At 45.4% G+C, this 21,916-nt stretch overlaps 1 protein-coding gene across 13 annotated transcripts in view; it reads right to left on the reverse strand.

The window, feature by feature from the left end:
- Nucleotides 1-21,916, reverse strand: part of LDLRAD3 (low density lipoprotein receptor class A domain containing 3) — a 262,626-nt gene that overhangs the window by 165,457 nt on the left and 75,253 nt on the right. For all 13 annotated transcript variants that reach the window (XR_011649916.1, XR_009187590.2, XR_009187589.2 and 10 more), the window contains one exon: nucleotides 18,409-18,555. Coding sequence is in view for 10 of the 13 variants with exons in the window: in XM_071218097.1 (XP_071074198.1) it covers nucleotides 18,409-18,555 (147 nt within the window). In the remaining 3 variants the exon portion in view is untranslated. The remainder of the gene's footprint in view (nucleotides 1-18,408; nucleotides 18,556-21,916) is intronic.

Raw genomic sequence — 21,916 nt, forward strand, 5'->3', positions numbered from 1 at the left:
GGGTGAGCCCATCCTCACATGCCAGTCTCAGCTTAGACTGCGACTGTCTCGAGAGAAGATTAGGTCCCCCTCTTACATGACCCCCAAGTCTCACTACTCGCCCCATTCCCAGCCGGAATCACATCACCCTGTAACCGCGTGCTTACCCATTCATCTCCCCTCCTAGTCTCTCCCAGGACAGGATTTCCTCGTTCATCATCTCCCACCACATGTCCAGCACTTAGGAGGTACCCTATAAATAGCTGCTACATGAATTAAGGAATGCAGGAGCACATCGGTCAGAAAATGCGCCACTCAAATCCCCTGCTGGGGGGATAGGACGGTGACTGACCACCTACGGATCCAAGACCACGTTCCGCCCAAATGGACTGTTCTCAGTCAATCACTGAACCTGGCTGGCGCACTAAGACAGGCCCATCCCCTTCGCAGCACCACACCAGCCAGTGCTTTAATTCCCGGGAAGTAGATGCAGCTCTGATTTGGCGTTAATACCAGAGCGCAAGCAGCAGAGACCCGCCAGGCTCCGAATCAAGACCATCTGCTCCCTGTCGTCCACCAGAGCCTCGCTCGGCTTCCCACCAGACAGTCCGTCCTCTTGCTGGGCCCTGGCTGTGTGTGAATAAGTGCTTGAGCACAGAGGGGCTGGGGTGCCAGGTGCTCAATGGGACATGCAGCTTAGCAAGGGGGGAGCCCGCCCAAGCTCAGCAACAAATGCACAGCTATTGGCAAGATCCTGCTACGGGGTCACCTCACATGTAGAACATTCACAGCAGCCAAGGGGAAAATATATATCACGCTGGAGACCACCATAAAATCACTTTGTAAGCAGGCTGCCCTTCAGCTCTCTGGGCTGTTTGATGCTCTCAGTGCCTCTGTGGAAAACCTCCCCATAAAAGCACCCACTTCTCCAGGGGCCAATCCCTGAAGCACTGTCCCCTGGATCTCTGTACACGTCAAGAAGGCAGCAGGATGGCCTCTCTCCCTCCTTCCTCCAAAGAAACAAAATGCACAGCTCTTCCCTCCTTACCTCAATCTCAGGAGGTCAGTAAAGGTCCAAGGCTTTGTTGATAGATTCTAGAAAGAACCAGAGAAGCTAACAAACCCTTACACCACCAAGAGACAACAGGAGTAAGACATCTTCAGACTGCTCATTGAAATTCCATCAGGACTTTGAGATGCTGATTGCCGCCTACTCTCAGCACCCCCACCCTCAAAAGGGAACTGATGACAGAAATAAACAACTCAGGTACTTCTTTCCAAAGGAGTCAGAGACTGTATTTTAATTTGGAATTAACCTGAAGCTCTGTGGTGCTGTGGAATATCATGTAATACCCACATGTAATGTATTTCGGTCCTTCCCCTCTCTTCCCAACACTGATTCTAGAAAAGCCAACCACCTTTCAGCCCCCCGACATTCTCTACATTTTAAGGGACTCCTCTTGCAGGGATCTGAACAAAGGAAACAGTATTAACTATGTCAAAAATCGAAGTTCCTGAAATGCTTTTTTAAAGAAGGGGTGTACAGTTACCTTTTGACCTCTGAGACTCTTTACCCCCATTCTCTCCCATTTGAAACCACCAGCCTTACTAGTACAACAGTCTCTCTGGTCATGCATCTGGGGTTTATGAATGCACCACATCCTCTTTCCTTTTAAAAAAACTTTTTTTTTCTCATCTGTCTCTGAATGTTTTAAAAAGCCATTATGCAATTGCAAACTAGCAATGTCGCAGATGAAAGTGCAAGTCTGCATTAAAAAAATAAAAATAAAAAGACTGCACAGGCACAGCCCAACTTGTATCAGCAAGATTTGCCTGGATGTGCCAGGAAAAAAAATTTTTTGGTGTTCTGTGATTTTGCAGTCATTTAAATTTTACTGGCAATAACTGAGCCTGTTACCACTGACTACATCTTGCAGTTGCAGCCAACTCCTGACAACAAGAGAGTGCCTGAAAGACAGGGGTCCAGAAGCCTCATTCCAGCAACACAGAAACATGACCCCCAGCCTAGGCTCTTTCATTTAGATTCTCCCTTTGCAGCTGGGAAAAAGGCATCGCACGGATAACGGAGCTCTCTGGAAGTGACGAGGAGGACCGGTGAGGTGGAGTGAGGCTGACAGTTGTGCAAAAGAGGAGACTTAAAAGATGACTTTAATATGACTCTATACCACTAACTTCTCAGCTGGTGACAATACTGGTGTTTAAATTGGTAGTTTCTAAGACGGCAGTGACAGGTACCAAATAGCAGCTGCGATCACTTGGGGGGTGGGGGGGGGGTGGAAGAGACCGAGGGCTTGTGGCCAATACCTCCCAAGTACCCTCACCACCACCATGGGGTCAGAATGGCACCAGCAGGGATTTGCAAGTAGAGAAGGAGCCTTAACTATACAAAGGGACTTTTCCACAACAACCAGAGAACCAGGATATCTAATGACTTCAGAAAGGAAAGAATTGCCCTTCTCCAGGAAGATCCTAGGTTGGATAAATTCCTCCCCAGTTACTTCACCAGATGTGACTCGACTTCTTCTCCAACCAGAGAGGGGGCACCAGGACCCCATGGTAGAGCGCCTGACTCCTCTCAGCCTCTGAGGGCACAGGTCCTGGGAGCTCAGGCACTCGACAGTGGGCATGGAGTGCCCCCACTGAGGCTGCCCCTCACCCACCCCTCAGAACAGGGCTATCACGGGGTACTGGGTTCTGTCTTCAGAAAATGGTTCAGGGAAAGGCAAGTTATCATTTTGACTAATGTTCTGAAACTAATGTTTCTGGAATATAATCATCCATCTTCCTTAGGTGAGAGAACTTATTAGAAAGTAGAATCTACAGAGAATCATTCAGCCCATCTTTGATGATTTCAGAAGTCTGGATCAGATAAGAATGATCTGGCAATCCTGGAGACTCCCTTTTTTTCCCTTTAATCTTTTTTTAAAAGATACATACATCACACAAAATGTTACATTAAAAATATAAGAGGTTCCCATATACCCCACTCCTCACACCCCCGTTCCTCCCACATCAACAACTTCTTTCATTAGTGTGGTACATTCACTGCATTTGATGAATACATTTTGGAGCACTGCTATACGGCATGGATTATAGTTTACATTGTAATTTACACTCTCTCCCAGTCCATTCAGTGGGTCATGGCAGGATATATAATGTCCTGCATCTGTCCCTGCAGTGTCATTGAGGACAACTCCAAGTCCCAAAAATGCCCCCATATCACACCTCTTTTTCCCTCTTCCTGCCTTCAGCAACTCCCACTGCCACTGTCTCCACATCAGTGATACAATTTCTTCTGTTGTGGAGACTCCCTTTCATGACACAACGTAGCTCTGAACAAGGGAGAAGATGGGAAAGTATTAAGTGCCTGCTATGTGTCAGACACCAGCACTTTCACATCTGATTCTCACAACCTCCTTTTCAGATCTGCTCCCATTTTGCATATAAAACTAAGGCTCCAAGAAGGAATGTGACTAATCAGTGGTGGAGCTGGGATCTAAACCAGCAATGTGACTCCATGCCCTCAGTAGCAGGAATAGCTGATAGTATTAGGCATTTACTATGTGCCACGTACTTTTTGAAAGGTTTTAAAGGTTTTATCTCATTTAATCCTCACCAAAATTCTATGGAATTTATAAGGAAACCAGGGCTTGGCGGGATTAGACTAAGTAACCTGCCCAGGTCGCACAGGTTGCATCTGATGGAGCCGGGACTCAGACCCAGGCAGCGTGACTCCCACTCTGCACCCTGCCTCGTGCCCTACAAAGCCCAGAACCCTCAGAAAACATTCACACATGGTTGCATTTATCTGTTTGGAAACCTTCAGCACCCTTGGCTGAAATATCACTTACAATGAATCAGAGAAAATTACTGCATTTATGGAATCCAAGATGCCATCAATTGTAAGACATGCCACTATTTTATGTACAACTGAGAAAGAAAAAGTTGCCAGTTAAACTAGGACACCATGCTTTCCCATAGATTATAAGAGGCACCCCAATTTTTAAGACCTGAAAATGTGAAAAAATGTGTGTATGAAAATCAAAGAAGGACTGCAAGCCCTAGAATAAGCAAGATGTGAAATGCATGATAGACGCTGTATTAGTCAGTCAAAGGGGTGCTGATGCAAAACACCAGAAATTGGGAAGCAGACTTGGCCCAGTGGTTAGGGCATCCGTCTACCACATGGGAGGTCCGCAGTTCAAACCCCGGGCCTCCTTGACCCGTGTGGAGCTGGCCCACGTGCAGTGCTGATGCACGCAAGGTTTGCCGCGCCATGCAGGGGTGTCCCCGTGTAGGGGAGCCCCACGCACAAGGAGTACACCCTGTAAGGAGAGAAAGAAAGTGCAGCCTGCCCAGGAATGGTGCTGCACACACAGAGAGCTGACACAACAAGAAGATGCAACATGGGAAGCGGACTTGGCCCAGTGGTTAGGACGTCCGTCTACCACATGGGAGGTCCACGGTTCAAACCCCGGGCCTCCTTGACCCGTGTGGAGCTGGCCCATGTGCAGTGCTGATGCGCTCAAGGAGTGCCCTGCCATGCAGGGGTGTCCCGGCATAGGGGAGCCCCATGCGCAAGGAGTGCGTCCCAGAGGAGAGCCGCCCAGCGCAAAAGAAAGTGCAGCCTGCCCAGGAATGGTGCTGCACACACGGTGAGCTCACACAACAAGATGACGCAACAGAAACAAACACAGATTCCCGTGCTGCTGACAACAACAGAAGCAGACAAAAGAATAACACGCAGCAAATAAACACAGAAAACAGACAACCAGGGTGGGGGGGGAGGGGGGAAAGGGGAGAGAAATAAATAATTCTTTTAAAAAAAAAAGAAGATGCAACAAAAAGAAACAGATTCCCGTGCTGCTGACAACAGAAGCAGACAAAGAAGAATATGCAGCAAACAGACACAGAGAACAGACAACTGGGGTGGGGGTGGGGGTGGGGAAAGGGGAGAGAAATAAATAAACATAAATAAATCTTAAAAAAAAAACAAACTACAAAATACCAGAAATTGTTTGGTTTTTTAGAAGGGTATTTATTTGGGGTAGGAGCTTACAGATACCAGGCCATACAGCATAACTTACTTCCCTCACCAAAGTCTATTTTCATGTTGGAGCAAGATGGCTGCCGATGTCTGCAAGGGTTCAGGCTTCCTGGGTTCCTCCCTTCCAGGGTCTTGCTTCTCTCTGGGTTCAGGGTTCCTCTCTCCTGGGGCTGGTTTCTTTTCTCTCTGTGAGCTTACTTCCTGGGGCTCCAGCTTAAGGCTTCAGCATCAAACTCCAACATCAAAAAACCCTCAACTCTGTCCTTTGCCATGCCTTTTATCTGTGAGTCCCCACCCACCAAGGGATGGAGACTCAACAGCCTAATGACGTGGCCAATCAAAGCCCTAGTCATAACTTAATCATGCCCAGGTACAGACCAGATTACAAGCATAATCCAGTGTCTATTTCTGGAATTCATAACCATATCAAACTGCTATAGAAGTAGAGCAAAATCATTCTCTGTGAGTATAGAAAGCATCCTAATGCTTTTATTTTATTATTATTTTTAATTAATTTATTTATTTCTCCCCACCACCTTGTTGTTTGCCTTTGCTGTGTCCGTTTGTCGTGTGCTGGTCTTCTCTTTCTAGGAGGCACCTGGATCCAAACCTGGGACCTCCGATGTGGGAGGAAGCCACCTCTGCTCCCTGCTTTTGTTGCATCTCTCACTGTGTTTCCTCACTGTCTCCTGGTTCCATCAGCTCACCACGCCTGCCCATCTCCTCAGCTCGCTGTCTTGCTCCTCTTTTCCAGGAGGCCCCGGGAACTGAACCCGGACCTCCCATGTGGTAGGTGGGAGCTCAGTCACCTGAGCCACATCCGCTTCTGCTAATGCTTTTAAATCTTTCGATTTTTAAAGAAAACTTGGTAAGTCAGATTTTTTGGTACAATCTCCCTATTTATAAACACTGGGAATAAATTCATTACTTAAATCTTCTTGTGCAAGATTAAAACAAAACAAAAAAACCTGACTGTGGCTCAGTCTGGCTGTGACCATGAGTTGGAGCCTGGCTGGGACCACAACTTGGAGTGCGCCTGAAGGCTGGGCCTGAAGGCAGTGAGCCAGGGGAGGGTGTTTGGCCACAGCCCCCTCCTCACCCCCGTGGCTTTTAAAGGCACAGACCACTCACAGGCTGCAATACACATTAGCTATTATTCCGAGCACTTCTGTCATCATGGAAGTGGCCTAATAAGACACCAGGTGATAGAAAGACAGAGAACTGACTTTATTTATTAAACATTTATTTTCTCATTTAAATCAGTCTTTCTAGGATTTCAAACCAATCCTGTTCTCTTGACATGCTTGCACTTGTCCCGTGACCACCACACTATAAAGGGAGAAGTAAAACAAAAAACCGAAATACCCCAAGTGGAAGCAGTGGAAAGCCACCCAGTGCGGGAGCATCAGTAAGCTAAGTGCAAGATGCCCTTACCTGCAGTAGCTGCCGGCCACAGGGTACTTAACCTTCTTAGTATTTACCCAGAGAGCTTCAGATCACTTCGTATTTCTCCACCTAATATAAAATTGCCTGGATCTTCAAAAATCTATCAGGGGCCTTTTAGAAGTGCTTTGCATAAAGTCAAATTTGTGTTAAGTCTAGTCTGACAACCCAGAAACGTCTGTATTTAGCTGTCAGGTGCCTACCTGGGAATTTATGCTGTGATTTTCAACATCTAAACTGAAAGTCTTTCCTCACCACAGGCCACAAGGCACAAAGAGCATATCTAGGGTGGAAAGACGATCTGGAAGGCTGTTACTTCTACAAGTTCTAGGCCTAAAATGTTGGAGACCACTGGTTGTAGGCCAATGAAGTGAAGGCAGAAGGGATTATACACCCGGGGAGACTGAAGAAGACTGTTCAAGTGATGAAGCAAAATGCGGTCATCAAAATCCACTTAGGTGCTTAATTATGCGGGGCGCTGGGAATGTGCCTATGGCAGCCACTCTGGCAGGGGGTGCAGGGGGGCAGTGAAGCAACTGCAGGTCCATTAAGACCAAGCTCCCCCCAGAGAGAGCAGAAGCAAATGCAAAGGAGTAATGTACTAATTTCTTCCAGTTGCCCTAACAAATGACCACAAATGGGTGGCTTAAAACAACAGAAATGTGGGCTCTCATAGCTGTGGAGGCCAGAGGTTGGAAACCAAGGTGTCAGCAGGACCATGCTCTTCCCAGCCTCTTCCTAGCTTCCCTGGCACTCCTTGGCTTGCAAGTGCAACACTCCCACTTCCTCCTCCACCTTCCACGGTGTCTTCTCCCACTGGGTGTGCCTCTGCATCTCTGTAGGTTCCCATGGCCTTCTTCTAAGGACATCAGTCATTGGACTGAGGACCCACCCGATCCAGTGTGTCCTCGTCTTCATTTGACTATTCTGCAAAGGCCCTATTTCCAAATAAGGGTACATCATATGTACCAAGGGTGAAGATTTCAACATCTCTTTCTTGGGGGGTGACAATGCAAACCACAACAAGGTATTTCTACACTTCCTTCCCTGAGACTTTTAAGAGCCAGGCTCATCTTGGGCCCTCAAATATTTCTTTCCTTCCCTCTTGCCCCAACTTGGGGATCCCAGGAGCCCAAAGCCAAAGGAAATTTCATAACAGCTCATGACTATGTGTGCTGGACTCTCTCAAGTGAAAAGAGGATACTGACCCAGCAAAGGAAGGTGCTTCTATGGATTAGGCTCACAAACTGAGAACAAGAAGACAGGGGTGGGGGAGAGGGGTAAGAGTGGAGCTGGGAGTGGAGACAAGCTGGGGGAGGCTGCAGTAGTAACATCTAAGACTGCACATGCCAGGAATTTCACAGCATGCTTGGGTTGGAGGGCAAAATATTTGTTAGCATTTCCTGAACGCTTAACCAGGCACACAGCTACATGCCTCACATACATTGGCTCATTTAATACTTCAACACTGTGGTCAGCGGAGCTGATCTGCACCCCATTTGCATCAAGAAACAAATGGTTGCTTATTTGATTGCTTAAGTCCTGCTCCTTTCTAATTTACTAGTGCGGACTGGACATGCTGCTAATTAAATCTGTGCAATATCACCCCCTGGAGTAGGTACTATTATTAACCCCATTTTACAGATGAGAAAAAAAATGGCACTCAAGTCCACAAGATATAAATGGAGGCTGGAGGTTAACCACAGGATTTAGTACCTCATGTATGAGATAAAAAGAAATTAAGTGAAGTGGGGGGGGGCATGCTGGAATTACCTAATATATTTAAAAACAAATATATCGGGACAACCAGCAAGATGGCGGCGGAGTAAGGAGCCCCTAGAGTCAGTTCCTGCTACAGGGCAGTTAGCAAACACTCAGAGCTCTCTGGAGCTAGCTGAAGCACCTGTTTGGGGGCTCCAGGAGATCAGAAGAGCATCCTGCAACGTCCTTGAAGGAACAGAAGAGGAGAACCCCCCATCTGCATAGAAGACTCATAAGTAGAGCGCTCCATGCAGCAGAGGCTGGTGCCCATACTCCACTGGAGGCATAAGCCGCCTCAGGAGCTGTTCCATGGCTGGAACTGAAAGCTCCACTTTCTAAAACAGGGGAGGAAGAGATGGTTAGGCACCAACTTCAGCTACTGATGAGTAAATTTAGCGGGCTAAAGTATAATCCTGACAACATCTAAAGTTTGTGCCTGTCCAAGCCAGAAAGAGGCCGGGAGCTGCTATATTAACTCTGTGCCTGGCATGTGGAGAAGCTGGGTGGACTGAAAACCACAATGCTGGTGGGGACCTGCTTCTTTCCATCCAGATCAGATTGCAGCCCTAGCCTAGGCCCCAGCACCACCTCCAGCAGGGAGGAAGCTGCGGGGATCTGCACCAGCCTCTCCAGGAAATTGCCAGCCAAGCTGCAGAGGGTGGTGATTGTCATGATCTGGTAGCACAAGCCACCCCAGGAACTGTTCTGTGGCTGGAATTGGAAGCTCCATTTCCCAAAAATGGGAGGAGGAGATGTTGACTGCCCATTTCAGCTACTGATTGGTAGACTCACTGGCTAAGGTATAACCCCAGGAACAGCTGGGGTGGGAATCTGTCCAAGCTGAAAAGAGACCGGTGGCCACCATTTTGACTCTACCCCCAGACTGAGGGGAAGCCAGGACTGAAAATCACAGTGACGGTAGGAACCAGTTTCTTTCACCGGGATCGGCCTGCAGACCTAGACTAGGCTTCAGGCCCACCTCTGGCAGGGGGAATCTGGCGAGCCTTGCACCAGCCTATCCAGGTAAGTGTGGGCATCTTCGCCTGGCACAGACTGAATAATTGTAAGTCTACCAGAGCAACTGTGGTCATCTTGGACCTGCACTATATAGATCGCTGCCCACACCTACAGCTCCATTAGGGGAGAAAGGGACATGACACTTCATCAGTCTCTCTGGGCAACTACAGTCTAGGCCTGCATGATTTGGGATTATTCCACACAGCTGTTGACTCTGTTCCTACCTCTGGGAAAGAAGAAAGTTGGGAGAAGTTTCATCAGTCCCTGGGACAATGAGGGCAGCTTGAGTCTCCACAGTTTATAACACTAATTACATCCCTTGCTCCCACTGCACAACCAGCAAGGGAGAAAGGGCAGGAAGTCCTAAACTAAAGAGAAAAACTGCACCCAGAATAAATACTCTAGTAATCCAGATGCCAAGATACCAACAAAAAATTACAATCCACACCAAGAAACAGGAAGCTATGGCCCAGTTAAAGGAACAAGATAAGCCTCCAGATGACATAAAGGAGTTGAGACAACTAATCATAGATGTTCAAACAAATCTCCTTAATAAATTAAATGAGATGGCTAAAGAGATTAAGGATATGCTGGATGAGCACAAAGAGAATTTGAATGTATACATAGAAAAGAGCTGATGTTATGGGAATGAAAGGTGCAATCAGTGAAATTAAAAAAACATTGGAATCATATAATAGCAGATTTAAGGAGGCAGAAGAAAGGATTGGTGAGCTTGAAGAAATGCGCTCTGAAAGTGAACATACAAAAGAACAGATGAAGAAGAGAATGGAAAAAAATTGAACAAGGTCTCAAGGAACTAAACAACAGCAGAAAACATGCAAACATACATATCATGAGTGTCCTAGAAGGAGAAGAGAAGGGAAAAGGGGCAGAAGAAATAATCCTAGAAAATTTTACAATAACGTACTCCCATCTGAAAAAATCCAAATAGATCAACTCCGAGACACATAATAATCAGAATATCAAATGCCAAAGACAAAGAGAGAAACCTGAGAACAGCAAGGGACAAGCAATGCATAACCTATAAGGGATACCCAGTAAGATTAAGTGCTGATTTCTCACCAGAAACCATCGTGGCAAGAAGACAGTGGTCTGATATACTTAAGATACTATGAGAGAAAAACTTCCAGCCAAGAATTTTAAATCCAACAAGACTGTCTTTCCAAAAGGAGGGCAAGATTAGAATATTCACAGATAAACAGAAATTGAGACAATTTCTAAGCAAGAGACCAGATTTTCAGGAAATGCTAAAGGGAGTACTAGAGCCTGAAAAGAAAAAACAGGAGAGAGAGGCCTGGAAGAAAGTCTAGAAATGAAGATTATATCAATAAAAGTAACCAAAAATGTCAAAAGAGGTGAAAATAAAATATGACAGATAAGACTCAAATAGTCAGGAATAAACTTAACCAACAATGTAAAGTACTTATATTCAGAAAACTGCAACCCAATGTTAAAAGAAATTTTAAAAAGACCTTAATAACTGGAAAAATATTCCATGGTCATGGATTGGAAGACTAAATATCATTAAGATAACAATTCTACTCAAATTGATATACAGATTCAACACAACCCAGATAAAAATTCCACCAGCATTTTTTTTAAATTGAAAACATGATTATCAAATTTATTTGAAAGGGTTAAGGGTCCTGAATAGCAGAAACATCATAAAAAGGAAAAGCAAACCCACATCTCCAGACTTTAAACCATATTACCTAGCTATAGTGGTAGAAACAGCATGGTACTGGCATAAAGACAGACACATAGACCAATGCAACCAAACTGATGGTTCAGAAAGAGACCCTTACATGTATGGTCAAGTGATTTTTGACTAGCCTGTCAAACCCACACAGCTTGGACAGAACAGTCCATTCAGTAAAATGATGCTGAAAGAACTGGATAGCCATAGCCAAAAGAAGGAAAGAGGACCTCTATCTCACACCTTATCAAAAAATTGACTCAAAATGGATCAAAAGCCTAAAAATAAAAGCAAGAACCATAACCTTCTAGAAGAAATTGTAGGAAAATATCTTCAAGACCCAGTGGTAGTTGGTGGATTCTTAAAGGAGATAAGAGAAGGACTGAGATGGACTACTAATGTTTAATATATGTAGAAGTTTAATTAGCTTTACTGTAAAAGTATGGAAATGCATAAATGGATGGTAACAAATAGTAATAGCTGGTTTATAAATGGAGATGTGGCTGAATGGTAGTCTAGGGATGTAAATGCCAATTGACAGAATGCTAGAGAATAATCTAGGAACTGAATAGTACAGTAAACCAAGAGGTGGATGAGAATTGTGGTTGATGTACAGATGCAAGAGTGTCCTTTGTGAGCTAGAGCAAATGTACATCATTACTGCAGGGTATTAGGAACACATGGGAAAATACAACTGGAGTGACCTACGGACTGTGGTTAGCAGTAATAATATAATATTCTTGCATCTATGCCAAAGATGTACTGTGTTGATAATGGGGCAATATGGAAAATGTGAGCCAAATGTGTACTATGGACATGGTAACAATCAGATGATATTATCTTATCTGTAACTCTGTAACAAATGTTCCACCACAGTGTAGTGTGTTGAAAGAGGAGTGTTGTTTGGGAATTCCACACATGTGCATGATTATTTTATAAGTTTACAACTTCTGTCATAAAAAATATATTTTACATCAGAGATGTATTCACCAAATGCAATGAATGTCTCATGATGATGGAGGAAGTTGTTGTTATGGGGGAAGGAATGGGGTGAGGGGGATGGGGGTATATGGGGAGCTCGTATTTTTTGAATGTAACATTAAAAAATAAAGACAAAAATATATATATGTATATTTTAAAAATAATAATAGGGTGGGCTGGGGGAAAAACACACCAAATGTAAGATAAGGACTATAATTAGTAGTAAGATTTTGACTTCTTTCATAATTTGTAACAAACATCTCATGACAATGCACGTGTCAGTGGAGGGCTGGTGTATGGGATCCCTGTATGATGTTATGCATGTTTACTTTGTAAGTTCACAACTTTTACTATACACTTAATTGTTTATGTACGTTCATATATAAATGATATAGATAATAATAGGGAGGGTTGGGGGAAAAAAACTTTGGTTAGTAGTAATATGTTGACAATGTTCTTTAATCATTATTAAAAAGGTTTTAACAATGTAAGGTGGTGGTAGGGTGAGTTATGAGAGTCATATATGATGTTATATATGTTTGTTTTGTAAGTTCACAACTATCACTATACACTTATTGTTTATGTATATTTGTGTGTGGGTGATATATTTCAATAAAGTAATTTTTTAAAAACACAAATAAACAATTACACAAAATGATTAAATTAGGAGGAGGCAAATCTGATACACATGGGTCTTGGATTTTTTTTCCCTACAGTAAGTGCTGTGAAGGAGCATGCATTTTCATTTTGAAGTGTTTAATGGACAGAGCATTAAACCACAATGATATTCTCTAGACTCTCATAAGTGCCAGTTTATTTTCTGCGGCTCAACGTCTTCTAGAGGCATTTGGAATTCAGCAGCTAACACTGGCTCATCAGAGCCAAGACTTGGAGAAAACCGGGCACTGGGGCATGGATAAAAGGCCCACCTCTATAGAACTGAGGCGGCTCACAGAAGCCCAAAGGGCTTTAACGGTCCCTGGGAGGTAAGCTTCTTACTTTCAAATTGTTCAAGAAAAGCACGGAAGTGCTGCGTCTGTGAATGTCATCCCGTTACACAGCCGTAGGACGGCTTTCACTTGCTATGTGGCAATTTTTAAAAAACGAGAGATGGGTCAATAGCGCTGTGCCAGTTCTGCTTCCCACACAGCTGAAGGGGACGACTCCACCCACTCTAGCTGCATCCCAGATGAACTGGGTGCTTTCTAGACCACAGCACATTGGCCCTCACCATACCCTCTCTGAAAATAAGACAGCACTGCTTGAGAGGAAGAAGCAAGTTGTGTTTATCCTGTGGAAGCGTCCTGGATTCCAGGGGTATTTCACATGTGGAACCAAGCGTTGGGTGCCTTAGTAAAATAGCTGAATTGTCAAAGTTTGGGTAAGGAAAACTGAATCTATACTAGTTTTTCACTCATCTCCCTGCTTGCCCTGTAGCACCAGGTTTAAAAGAAAACATATGTGTCGCCACCTAGAGGCCGAGGTGAGGAAGACACTCAGAGAGAAAGGAAGACCACACCATCTGAACAATTTCTCCCCCAGTTCTCTTCCCCTTTTATCTTTCTTTGTGGTCACAAACTTGCCCCCTTAACCGTATCTCATGGATTTCTGCCATCACATACAGCAAATGAGAAGGCATGCATAAGATGTGGTTGAGAATAGTACAGGCAAATAAAATTCAAATTCCATTTCTGCATCTGTTTTTTCCACCTCTGGACCTGGAGATTCATTAAAATTTTATCATTTGACAAGGTCCTTAAATTTATCCCCACCCTACCCCCTCACACACGCACACACACAAATATGAAGGGCCCGAGATTTTAAGTCTCTACTTGTCCATCAAAGACATCAATTGATATAATTTTCCTTAGGAGAAAATTAAACACATTGTGACAAGGATCCCAAACATTCAAGCACTCTCCCCCATTTGGTTAGGACGCAAGATCTCTCCCCTGTTTGGTTAGCTAAAATCCAACACAAAACTGGAAGGAGATGCCAAGGCTTTTTGTTCCAGGTCACATGAGTGTTCCGGAAACTTAGATTAGTGCTTTATTACAGCACATGGCAGTAATCAAAGCACACTCTCCTCTAGGAAAGCATTTCAAAGACTGACAGGACAAAAAGTCATTTAAGAAAATCATTTACATAGAAAAACATTATCAACGTTTCTAGATTAAAAAACAAAACAAAACACAAAACAGCCGGTTCTTAACGCCAATTTACAGTGCAATCCCATTCAGCTGAGTAAAACAGGTACAGCTAAAGACATCATGACCCACTGTGATCTCTGATGGAGGACCACTACAGGGACCAATTTTCTAAAACCACACAGAAACTCTGCAACCTCTCTGTGGCTCGGTTTCCTCACCTGTAAACTGGAAATAACAAGAATCCCTTTCTGACCCTGCAGCCTGCTGGTGACCGCAGCCCTGGCCAACATCTCTATCAAACCTCACCAGAGACCCCAAGCTAGAATGCCCCAGGTAATCTTTAATTCTTGACCCCCAGAGATGGTAAGAGAATGCCTACTGTTTAAAGCCACAACATTTTGGGAGTTATTTGTGATACAGCAAAGATAACTAATATACTGGCAGGGGGAAACAAAAAACCAAAAAAAAGCCAAACCAGTCCCTGCTTCATAAGGCTTTTGTGCTGACCAAAGAGCTAATGTCATGTAATTCGGGCCTGGGATAAGGCCAGCCCAAGTAAGTGCCAGGGAAGCGTGCCCCGCTGTGCCCACCATCATCAGTGCTCACAAACAGCTGCCACATTTTTCTAAAACGATCATGCAGGGCATTCTACTACACAGGAAAAGAAATACATTCAAACTGCCCCAGAATGAACCGATTCTCTCAGAAGTCGAAGGAGGAGGTTCTATATCAAGAGCCAGAAAAAGACTCCTGCCCTTCATCCCAGTAGTTTCATTTCTGAGACTCTATCCTAAGAAAACACTCAAAACAGAGGAAAAGTTATAGCCACTCTCTTGTTTACAACAGTGAACACTATTAATATAGTGAAAAACAGGAAACTAAAATGCCATGTTATGAGTAAATACACTATATTATATCAACTTAATGGACTATATTTAGGCATTAAAAATGATAAAAAGAAATATGAAAAAAACAAAGAAAATGTTAACATGTTAAGATGTTTTATGGGGGATAAAAATCAAAATGTAAAATTGTATATCCACAGTAATTAAAACTGGGGAAAAACCTGGATAAAACATTCCAAAATGCTAATTGTTGTTCTGTTAGTGTACAGACTCTGTGTGTGATTTGTTTTTCTACTCTCGCTCTCCTGCATTCATACAAAGTGTGATTATATTACCTTTATAATAATGATAAAAATGTCTTCCTGTCTTAAAAATCAGTGGAAACAGAATAGCTGCCCACTGCCTTACAGCACACCAACTACACACCTCTCTGGCTTTTCTCTCGCCCTTTGGAAAGGGCAAGACTTTTCTCTTTTTTAAAAAGCATATTATCTTCCAAATGCCAAAGCTACATAGGGCACTTGAGGCAATCACCTCTCTGAGATGAGAACATCAGCTGCCTTCACTCCCCTCCCCTTAAATATCCATTTGTTCCAAAGAATCAGAGAAAGGACTCTGAAACTCATGGGCAAGAAAAAGAGATCATCTGCCCCCTCTAAGAAGGTGGCACAAATTCTAAATCGGCTGCTTCCGGGGTGCCTTTGAAAAGATGGACAAGGAGAGCACTCTGGAGACCTCGGCCCTGCCCATCCTGGCTCCTGCTGAAATCATCATGCAGTTCTGTCTCCTGGGTTCAAGCAATTCCTTACTTTATCATAAACATTTTGATCAGCAGTAGTAAAAAAAGCAAAAATATAACTGAAATACCCACCCAGCAACAGGAGAATGGCTAACAGTACATCCTCTTGATGGAACATTAGGCAGCCTCACAAAACAGCAATTATGAATATTAAATACAGTAAAGTGGTAAAACATCTCTAACATTAAGTAGAAAAAAGCACATTATTCAATCATATATCTCCATGGTGACAACTATATAAATGAGTTTGTGCAGACCGACCAATAATAGTTAATGCTTCAAGTCACTTGCTATACCCAGGCTCTGTGCTGCAGAGTTGAAAATCCACAACAATGCTATGTGATTAGAAGCTTCATTGTTCCCATTTTGGAGAAGAAGAAATCGAGGCACTGAGAGGTTAAGGGAGTCTCATTAATTCTCCCAATATCTGAGGTTTAGAACATTCTGGTAATTTTCCAAGTCACAAGGAGTGGGGAGTGGGGAGTGAGGTCTGGGATTTAAATGGACCTAGACGGTCTATCTCTGGGCTCACACCCACAACTCCTAGACTGAAAGGGAATAAGTAAGAAATTTAAAATGAAAGTAAAATTTGTTTTAGAAAGGTGACTTTTGTTTCTTCACTCTTGTCTAAACTTTCTAGTGGTGGTCTACTGCTCTTACCATTTCAAGACAAAAAAAAGAAGTGCCACAGAGAAGACAGATTTTTTTTTTTAATGTATGTGTTTTTGTGTATGATGTTTAAATAATATTTTGATCAAAAGACTAAATAACTGCCAATCAAGTCTCTACTACACTTGGGAGTTAAGGGTAGAAAAAGAAAAAGAAGTGATGGAGGATAACCAAGACCAGCCTGTTCCAAACCAAACCAAACAGTTTCAAGCAGCTGCCCCTTGCCATCTTTTATTTCTATACTCTGACACCTCTTCCAGTTTTGAGCATGAATTTTAAGATCTTGGATCTGTGTTGGAAGAGGACACAGAATGTCACAGAAGATTCTAGTAGCACAGCTGCTATTGACGAAGTCAGGAATAAAAATGAGGCTTCAACGCCCAATCCTGCATTCTTTCACCAACGTTATCATGGGCTGAAAATTCCCAGCTCAGCAAATGACGATCTGCATTTACTAGAGTTCAAATATATAACTGTCGCACCAAAGTGGTACTTCCACATATTTTTATATTATTCAATAGTACTCAAAACTGAACTGATTGTAGCATTCACGTATATGATCTCATTTGAAACACCAACTAGAAATGTTAAATTTCTGGCAATTTCGAAGCCATGGGAGAAACAGAGAAAAGCTGGTATAGACATAATACTTTTAAAAATTCTACAAAAATAAAAATGCAAAAAAGCCACATGCAACAAATAAAAGGAAATATTCCAGAAAACAAAGCCCTCCCCCTGCCTCCATTATCCCGCCAAAGCCTCTCTGAAGAGTGAGGGCAGGCATCAGGGATATCAGAACCCCTGGACACAGGAAGGGCTGGTCTCGGAGCAGCCACTGGCCGCAGTGAACACGCTGCAGGTGAGGAGGGGCTGGCTCTGGAGTCTGGGCTCTAAGCCCAGCGTGCTTGCCCATGTGTCACAGAGACCAGGCCCCGAACTACAGGCAGCAACTATGTTAAAAGTTAAAATTATTACGCTATCCTACAGAGGCAATTTTTCATCAGCTGGCTTCCAGGGACAGTAGGTTCAGAGCCAGAACATATCGGTCCTCCCATCCAAGAGTTGCCTGAAGCCTAAGGAAAGAACCAAGACATACGGTCAAGGACCATTCTCCACTTGTGTGGCCCCAAGGCAGTCACCCACGGGGCAATCCTGTGCCCACAACGCCTGGGGGGCACTTTCCACCTGCCAGGGTGCCTAGGAGGACAACCACTCCAGGTGCACCTGCGAGTCCAGCGTGGAGTCAGAATTTGGGGAGTAAGAGGAACACGCCTTTACGGGGCAGGAAGCGTGGTCATCTGACCCCTGTGAGCCCCTCCACCTCCGTCCCAGGTGCCTCCTTCCTCCTGGATTATCACCAACCCGAACAGCACGCCTGTTTCAAGGGCATGAAACGGAAAAGAACAAATAAGGAGTGGGGTGGGGAGCATCACAGATTCCACCAGATCCTGGTGCTGCCTACTTGAAGACGACGCCACCAGCATCGGCAGAGAAAAGGGCACGAGGAAGCAAACTGCAGTCTCTTCAGTGCCACCTCCATGCTGGGCACTTGACGTGATGCTCTGCCTTACTGAACGGTCTAGAAAGCGCCATGCTGATCTGCTCCCGGCATGGACGGGCCTCGGGTCAGGCGGCTCTGGGGTCAAACGCCGGATCTGTTCCTTACTGTTGTGAGTGACAAAACCCTCTGGGAGCCTCAGCTTCCTCTCGTGCAAAGCAAAGGCAATAACACTATCCCAGGGTAGAAGAGCCTGCGGGTACAAACCTCTGTCCTTCCTGGCTGTGGCTCCATCACCACCAAGATCCCCACTTCTGTACAGAGTGTGCTGCCCTGAGCCAGAGGAATAGAGTGGAAGGGGAAGGACTGCTGCCCCGAGGCCCGAATCCACCAGCCTGCAGCAAGCCACGTTTGCAGGGTCCAAACCAGCCCAGGCCCCCCGCCCTGGCCCCGGATGGCCAGCCCCGGCCCCGGCACTCACGGCACTCCTTCTCATCGCTCTTGTCAAAGCAGTCGGGCAGCCCATCGCACTGCCAGGCCCCGGGGATGCACCGCCCGTTGCTGCACATGAAGTTGCCCGGGATGTTGCACTCGTTGGTGAAGTTGTTCCCCGGCAGCAGCTGGCTCTCTGTTGGAGAAAGGGAGCAGGGAGATGAGGGAGCAGCACTACCCTGAGCCCACACCCAAAAGTGCTGCTGCTCGGCCAACGCCGGCTATGCAGGACCTCGGGTAGGGGCATCATTTCTCAGCCTCAGCTTCCTCATCTGAGAAATGGATTGAACACCTGGGGCCTCCTAGGAATTCCAAGAGGAATAAATGGGAAATGCCGGGAAAGCACCTAGCCTGGCACAACAGGTGATGCCTGAGTTTTTTTCTCTCTCCATCAAAAAAGTGGATTAGATAATCCATTCTTTTGTCACCATCAGCAGTGGTGAAAAATTCAGGTTCCAAACAAGGTGTGTGCTGGACTCTAAGTGCCTCCAACCCTAGGACCTGTGGGATCTTTTCAGGCCACAGACTCTGAGGCCACTACAATCCCAGAATCCTTGAATTTCAGCCAAGTTGGCAGGAATACTGGGAGAGCAACTTACTTTAGGAAATAGGAGCCCAGGCCTACAAAACTGACATGCATGAGGCACATGAGTAGGAAAGGCCAAGGTAAAATTTAAACTCAGGGCCCCTAAGCGCCAAGAGGGCACGCCGGTCACTGAACTGCTGGCCATGGGTTACTGGAGCCCCAGAGTGAGCGTGAGCTCCACTGAACAAAGCCATGAAAAGCCAAGGCTCTGACCTGCAACCAACACCCCTAAACTGGAAAGCAAGCAGGCAAGGCCAAGATTATAGGGGTGAGGGGAGCTGCTGAATTCATCCCCCAGTGGGTCCTGGGGAAGATTTTCAAGGGATCCAGGATCTGATCAAGCTGATCTAGAGCTAGAGTGTGCTCAGCAGCTGGGAGGAACGTAGCCAGCCCTGAGGAAAGAGGAAGGAAGAAAAAAGGCAGTTGCTCAGCACATTCATCAGTCCAGGGCCCCCTCCTGCGTCAGTCAGCATTTATCGAGCTGTGATAACCAGACACTTGGGCCATGTCCTAAAGGTACAGATGAAAATGAGGGCTCTGTACAGTAGGCTGGAAAGGCACACAGGCACACCAATTACTTTACTGTGATGAGAAGAGAGTCTTGACCTGCCCAGGGGGTGGCAGGAGGACAGCAGGGCTCACCATCCTCTTCCATAAGCTGTGCCAAAGAGAGGCATCTTTAGATACTGACGTTCCAGTTCCTTGACATCTTGTCTTCTTCCATGCCACTATCCCTCCCCTGTGCTATTCTTTCTACCACAAATGCCCTCCAACCTGCTGGGCCTCCTAGTAAGTCTCTACTTACCCTTTAGCACCCCGTCTATGTGCTGAGCCACTCCCTGGCCTCTCCAAGCAGAGATGAGTACAAATTCTGTTGTCCAGTTTTGGCACTACCGAGGTAAAACTAAACATTTTACAACTTGAAAAAGCAGATACAGCCTGTCAGAATGGGCACAGTCATAGACAAGGAGCAAAAGGTCAGCCCTGGTGCCATGGATATCCCTTTGGAGAGCCTGTGCCCCGCTATACTGGATTATACATGTACCTGCCTGCCTCCTTCCTAAAATGTGAACTCGATACTCATCAGGGAACTCTAGAAGAGAAGCTAGAGCAAGAGGACTTTGCCTGGTCCCACTGTCTACATCAGAACCCTAGAAATCTCCCCCGTTCCCACTCTACACCATCACCCATGGCGGGCAGCCCATCACCAGGTCCTGTCCACTTGCCGTCCCCACAGCCCAGTCTGAGTCGTCACCATCTTTTACTGGGATTACTACTGCAACCTCCCAACCTAGCCTCCCTGTCTCCAATCTTGTCCTCTCCAGTCCATTCTCTTCTCTGTTACCAGAGGAATATTTCTAAAGAACGAACTGATTCTGACACTGCCTGGCTTTAAAATATCATCCAATGGTTCCCCAGTGTTCTTAAGAAAAAGTCAAAATGCAAGGGAACCAAGAAAGCTTTCAGGAAGTAGGTGGCATCTGTAGTGGACCTTGATGGATATACAGAGCTAAAAAGCAAGGACTCTTCAGGCCTAGAGAACAGTGTCAACAAAGGCATAAAGGCAAGAAGGCAGAGCACTGGGTACTGAAGAGTGTGGAAAGAAGGAAAACCCTATACTCCACTCCTTAGGAATCTTATTGAGCCACTATTTCTCCTATCATGCTGCCAAGCAGGCATCGCTAATCAATCATGGCACTCGACTTCACTGAGCCCGGACTCCATAGCAGAATCCCTCTCAAGACTGCTATCCAAGAAGCCAACCAACCAGAGAGGCCCAAGAAACCAATTCACCATCACTGGGCTTAGGGCTTAAGGAACTGGAGAGGGCAGTTGGCAGAGAAGAGCCTAGAAGGGGAGCCAGGGGGCTGCGTCCCACCAGACACAAACATTAAACCCAGAAAACCTACACATTCCAGCTGTTTCATAGCAACTGCCCTGGCTTCACCAGCAATCACAGAACTCCACAGGCCTCCAGAATGTAACCGTCATTCTGTTCTTTTTGAAATCACTTGCACTTGCTGTTGAGAAGCTAGCTCCTCGAAGGCAAGCCCACTGGACAAGTCACTGCAATTGTGAAAACCTATTCAGATAAACATTTCCGGAGCCAGACAATTGGCCAGATTAGATTCCAAAGTGCTTGTTCTGAGTCAATAAGGCTGGCGGCGTGTGGACTAGACAAACGAGAGGGTGCCATGTAGAGATCAAACGCCTGTGTGCCTTATGCACGGGTGGTCCTTCTAGCCACAGGGTTCAAAGCGCCTTCCCTTCAGGGACCAGGAATCCCCGGGCCTGGGGAATGATAACAGAACTCTTCTGAGCAGCCCCATTACATATGCAAAGGGAATAGAGACTCCAGCTTTAGGGAAGGGACAATCTCATCAAACTCAAAAGCACAGGAGAAACCAAGGCACAGAAACAAATTCGGTTGTTTCTGTCTTCAACACATCCAATTTGCCTCCCTAAGCCACCACCACCCACTGAAGCCACCATCATCTCTTGCCACCCACACTCTTTAAACAAACGGTTCTAACTGGGGGGGATTTTGCCCCCAGGGAACATCTGACAATGCCTGAAGATATATTTGTCCCAAGGAAGGGGTGTGCTACTGGCCACTGGTAGAGACCAGATGTTGTTGCTCCCACAACAAAGAATTCTCCAGGCCAAAACATCAATTGTGTCTAGCTTGAGAAACGCTGGATTACACCAACCTTCGACTTCCACTTCTCACTCCAGCCAGCTTGTTCTCCTCACAGCAGAGTGAGGTTTTTACATATAACGGATGACTTCTCAGAGCCTTGAGAATAAATCTACACCTCTGGCCACGGTTTACCAGGCCCAACACAGCCCTGCCCCTGTGAGCTTCTACAATCTCATTTTGAACCGTTTCCCCAAACACACTGCAGTGGGG

Source organism: Dasypus novemcinctus, chromosome 10 (genome assembly GCF_030445035.2).
Source record: "Dasypus novemcinctus isolate mDasNov1 chromosome 10, mDasNov1.1.hap2, whole genome shotgun sequence".
Lineage (NCBI taxonomy): Eukaryota > Metazoa > Chordata > Mammalia > Cingulata > Dasypodidae > Dasypus > Dasypus novemcinctus.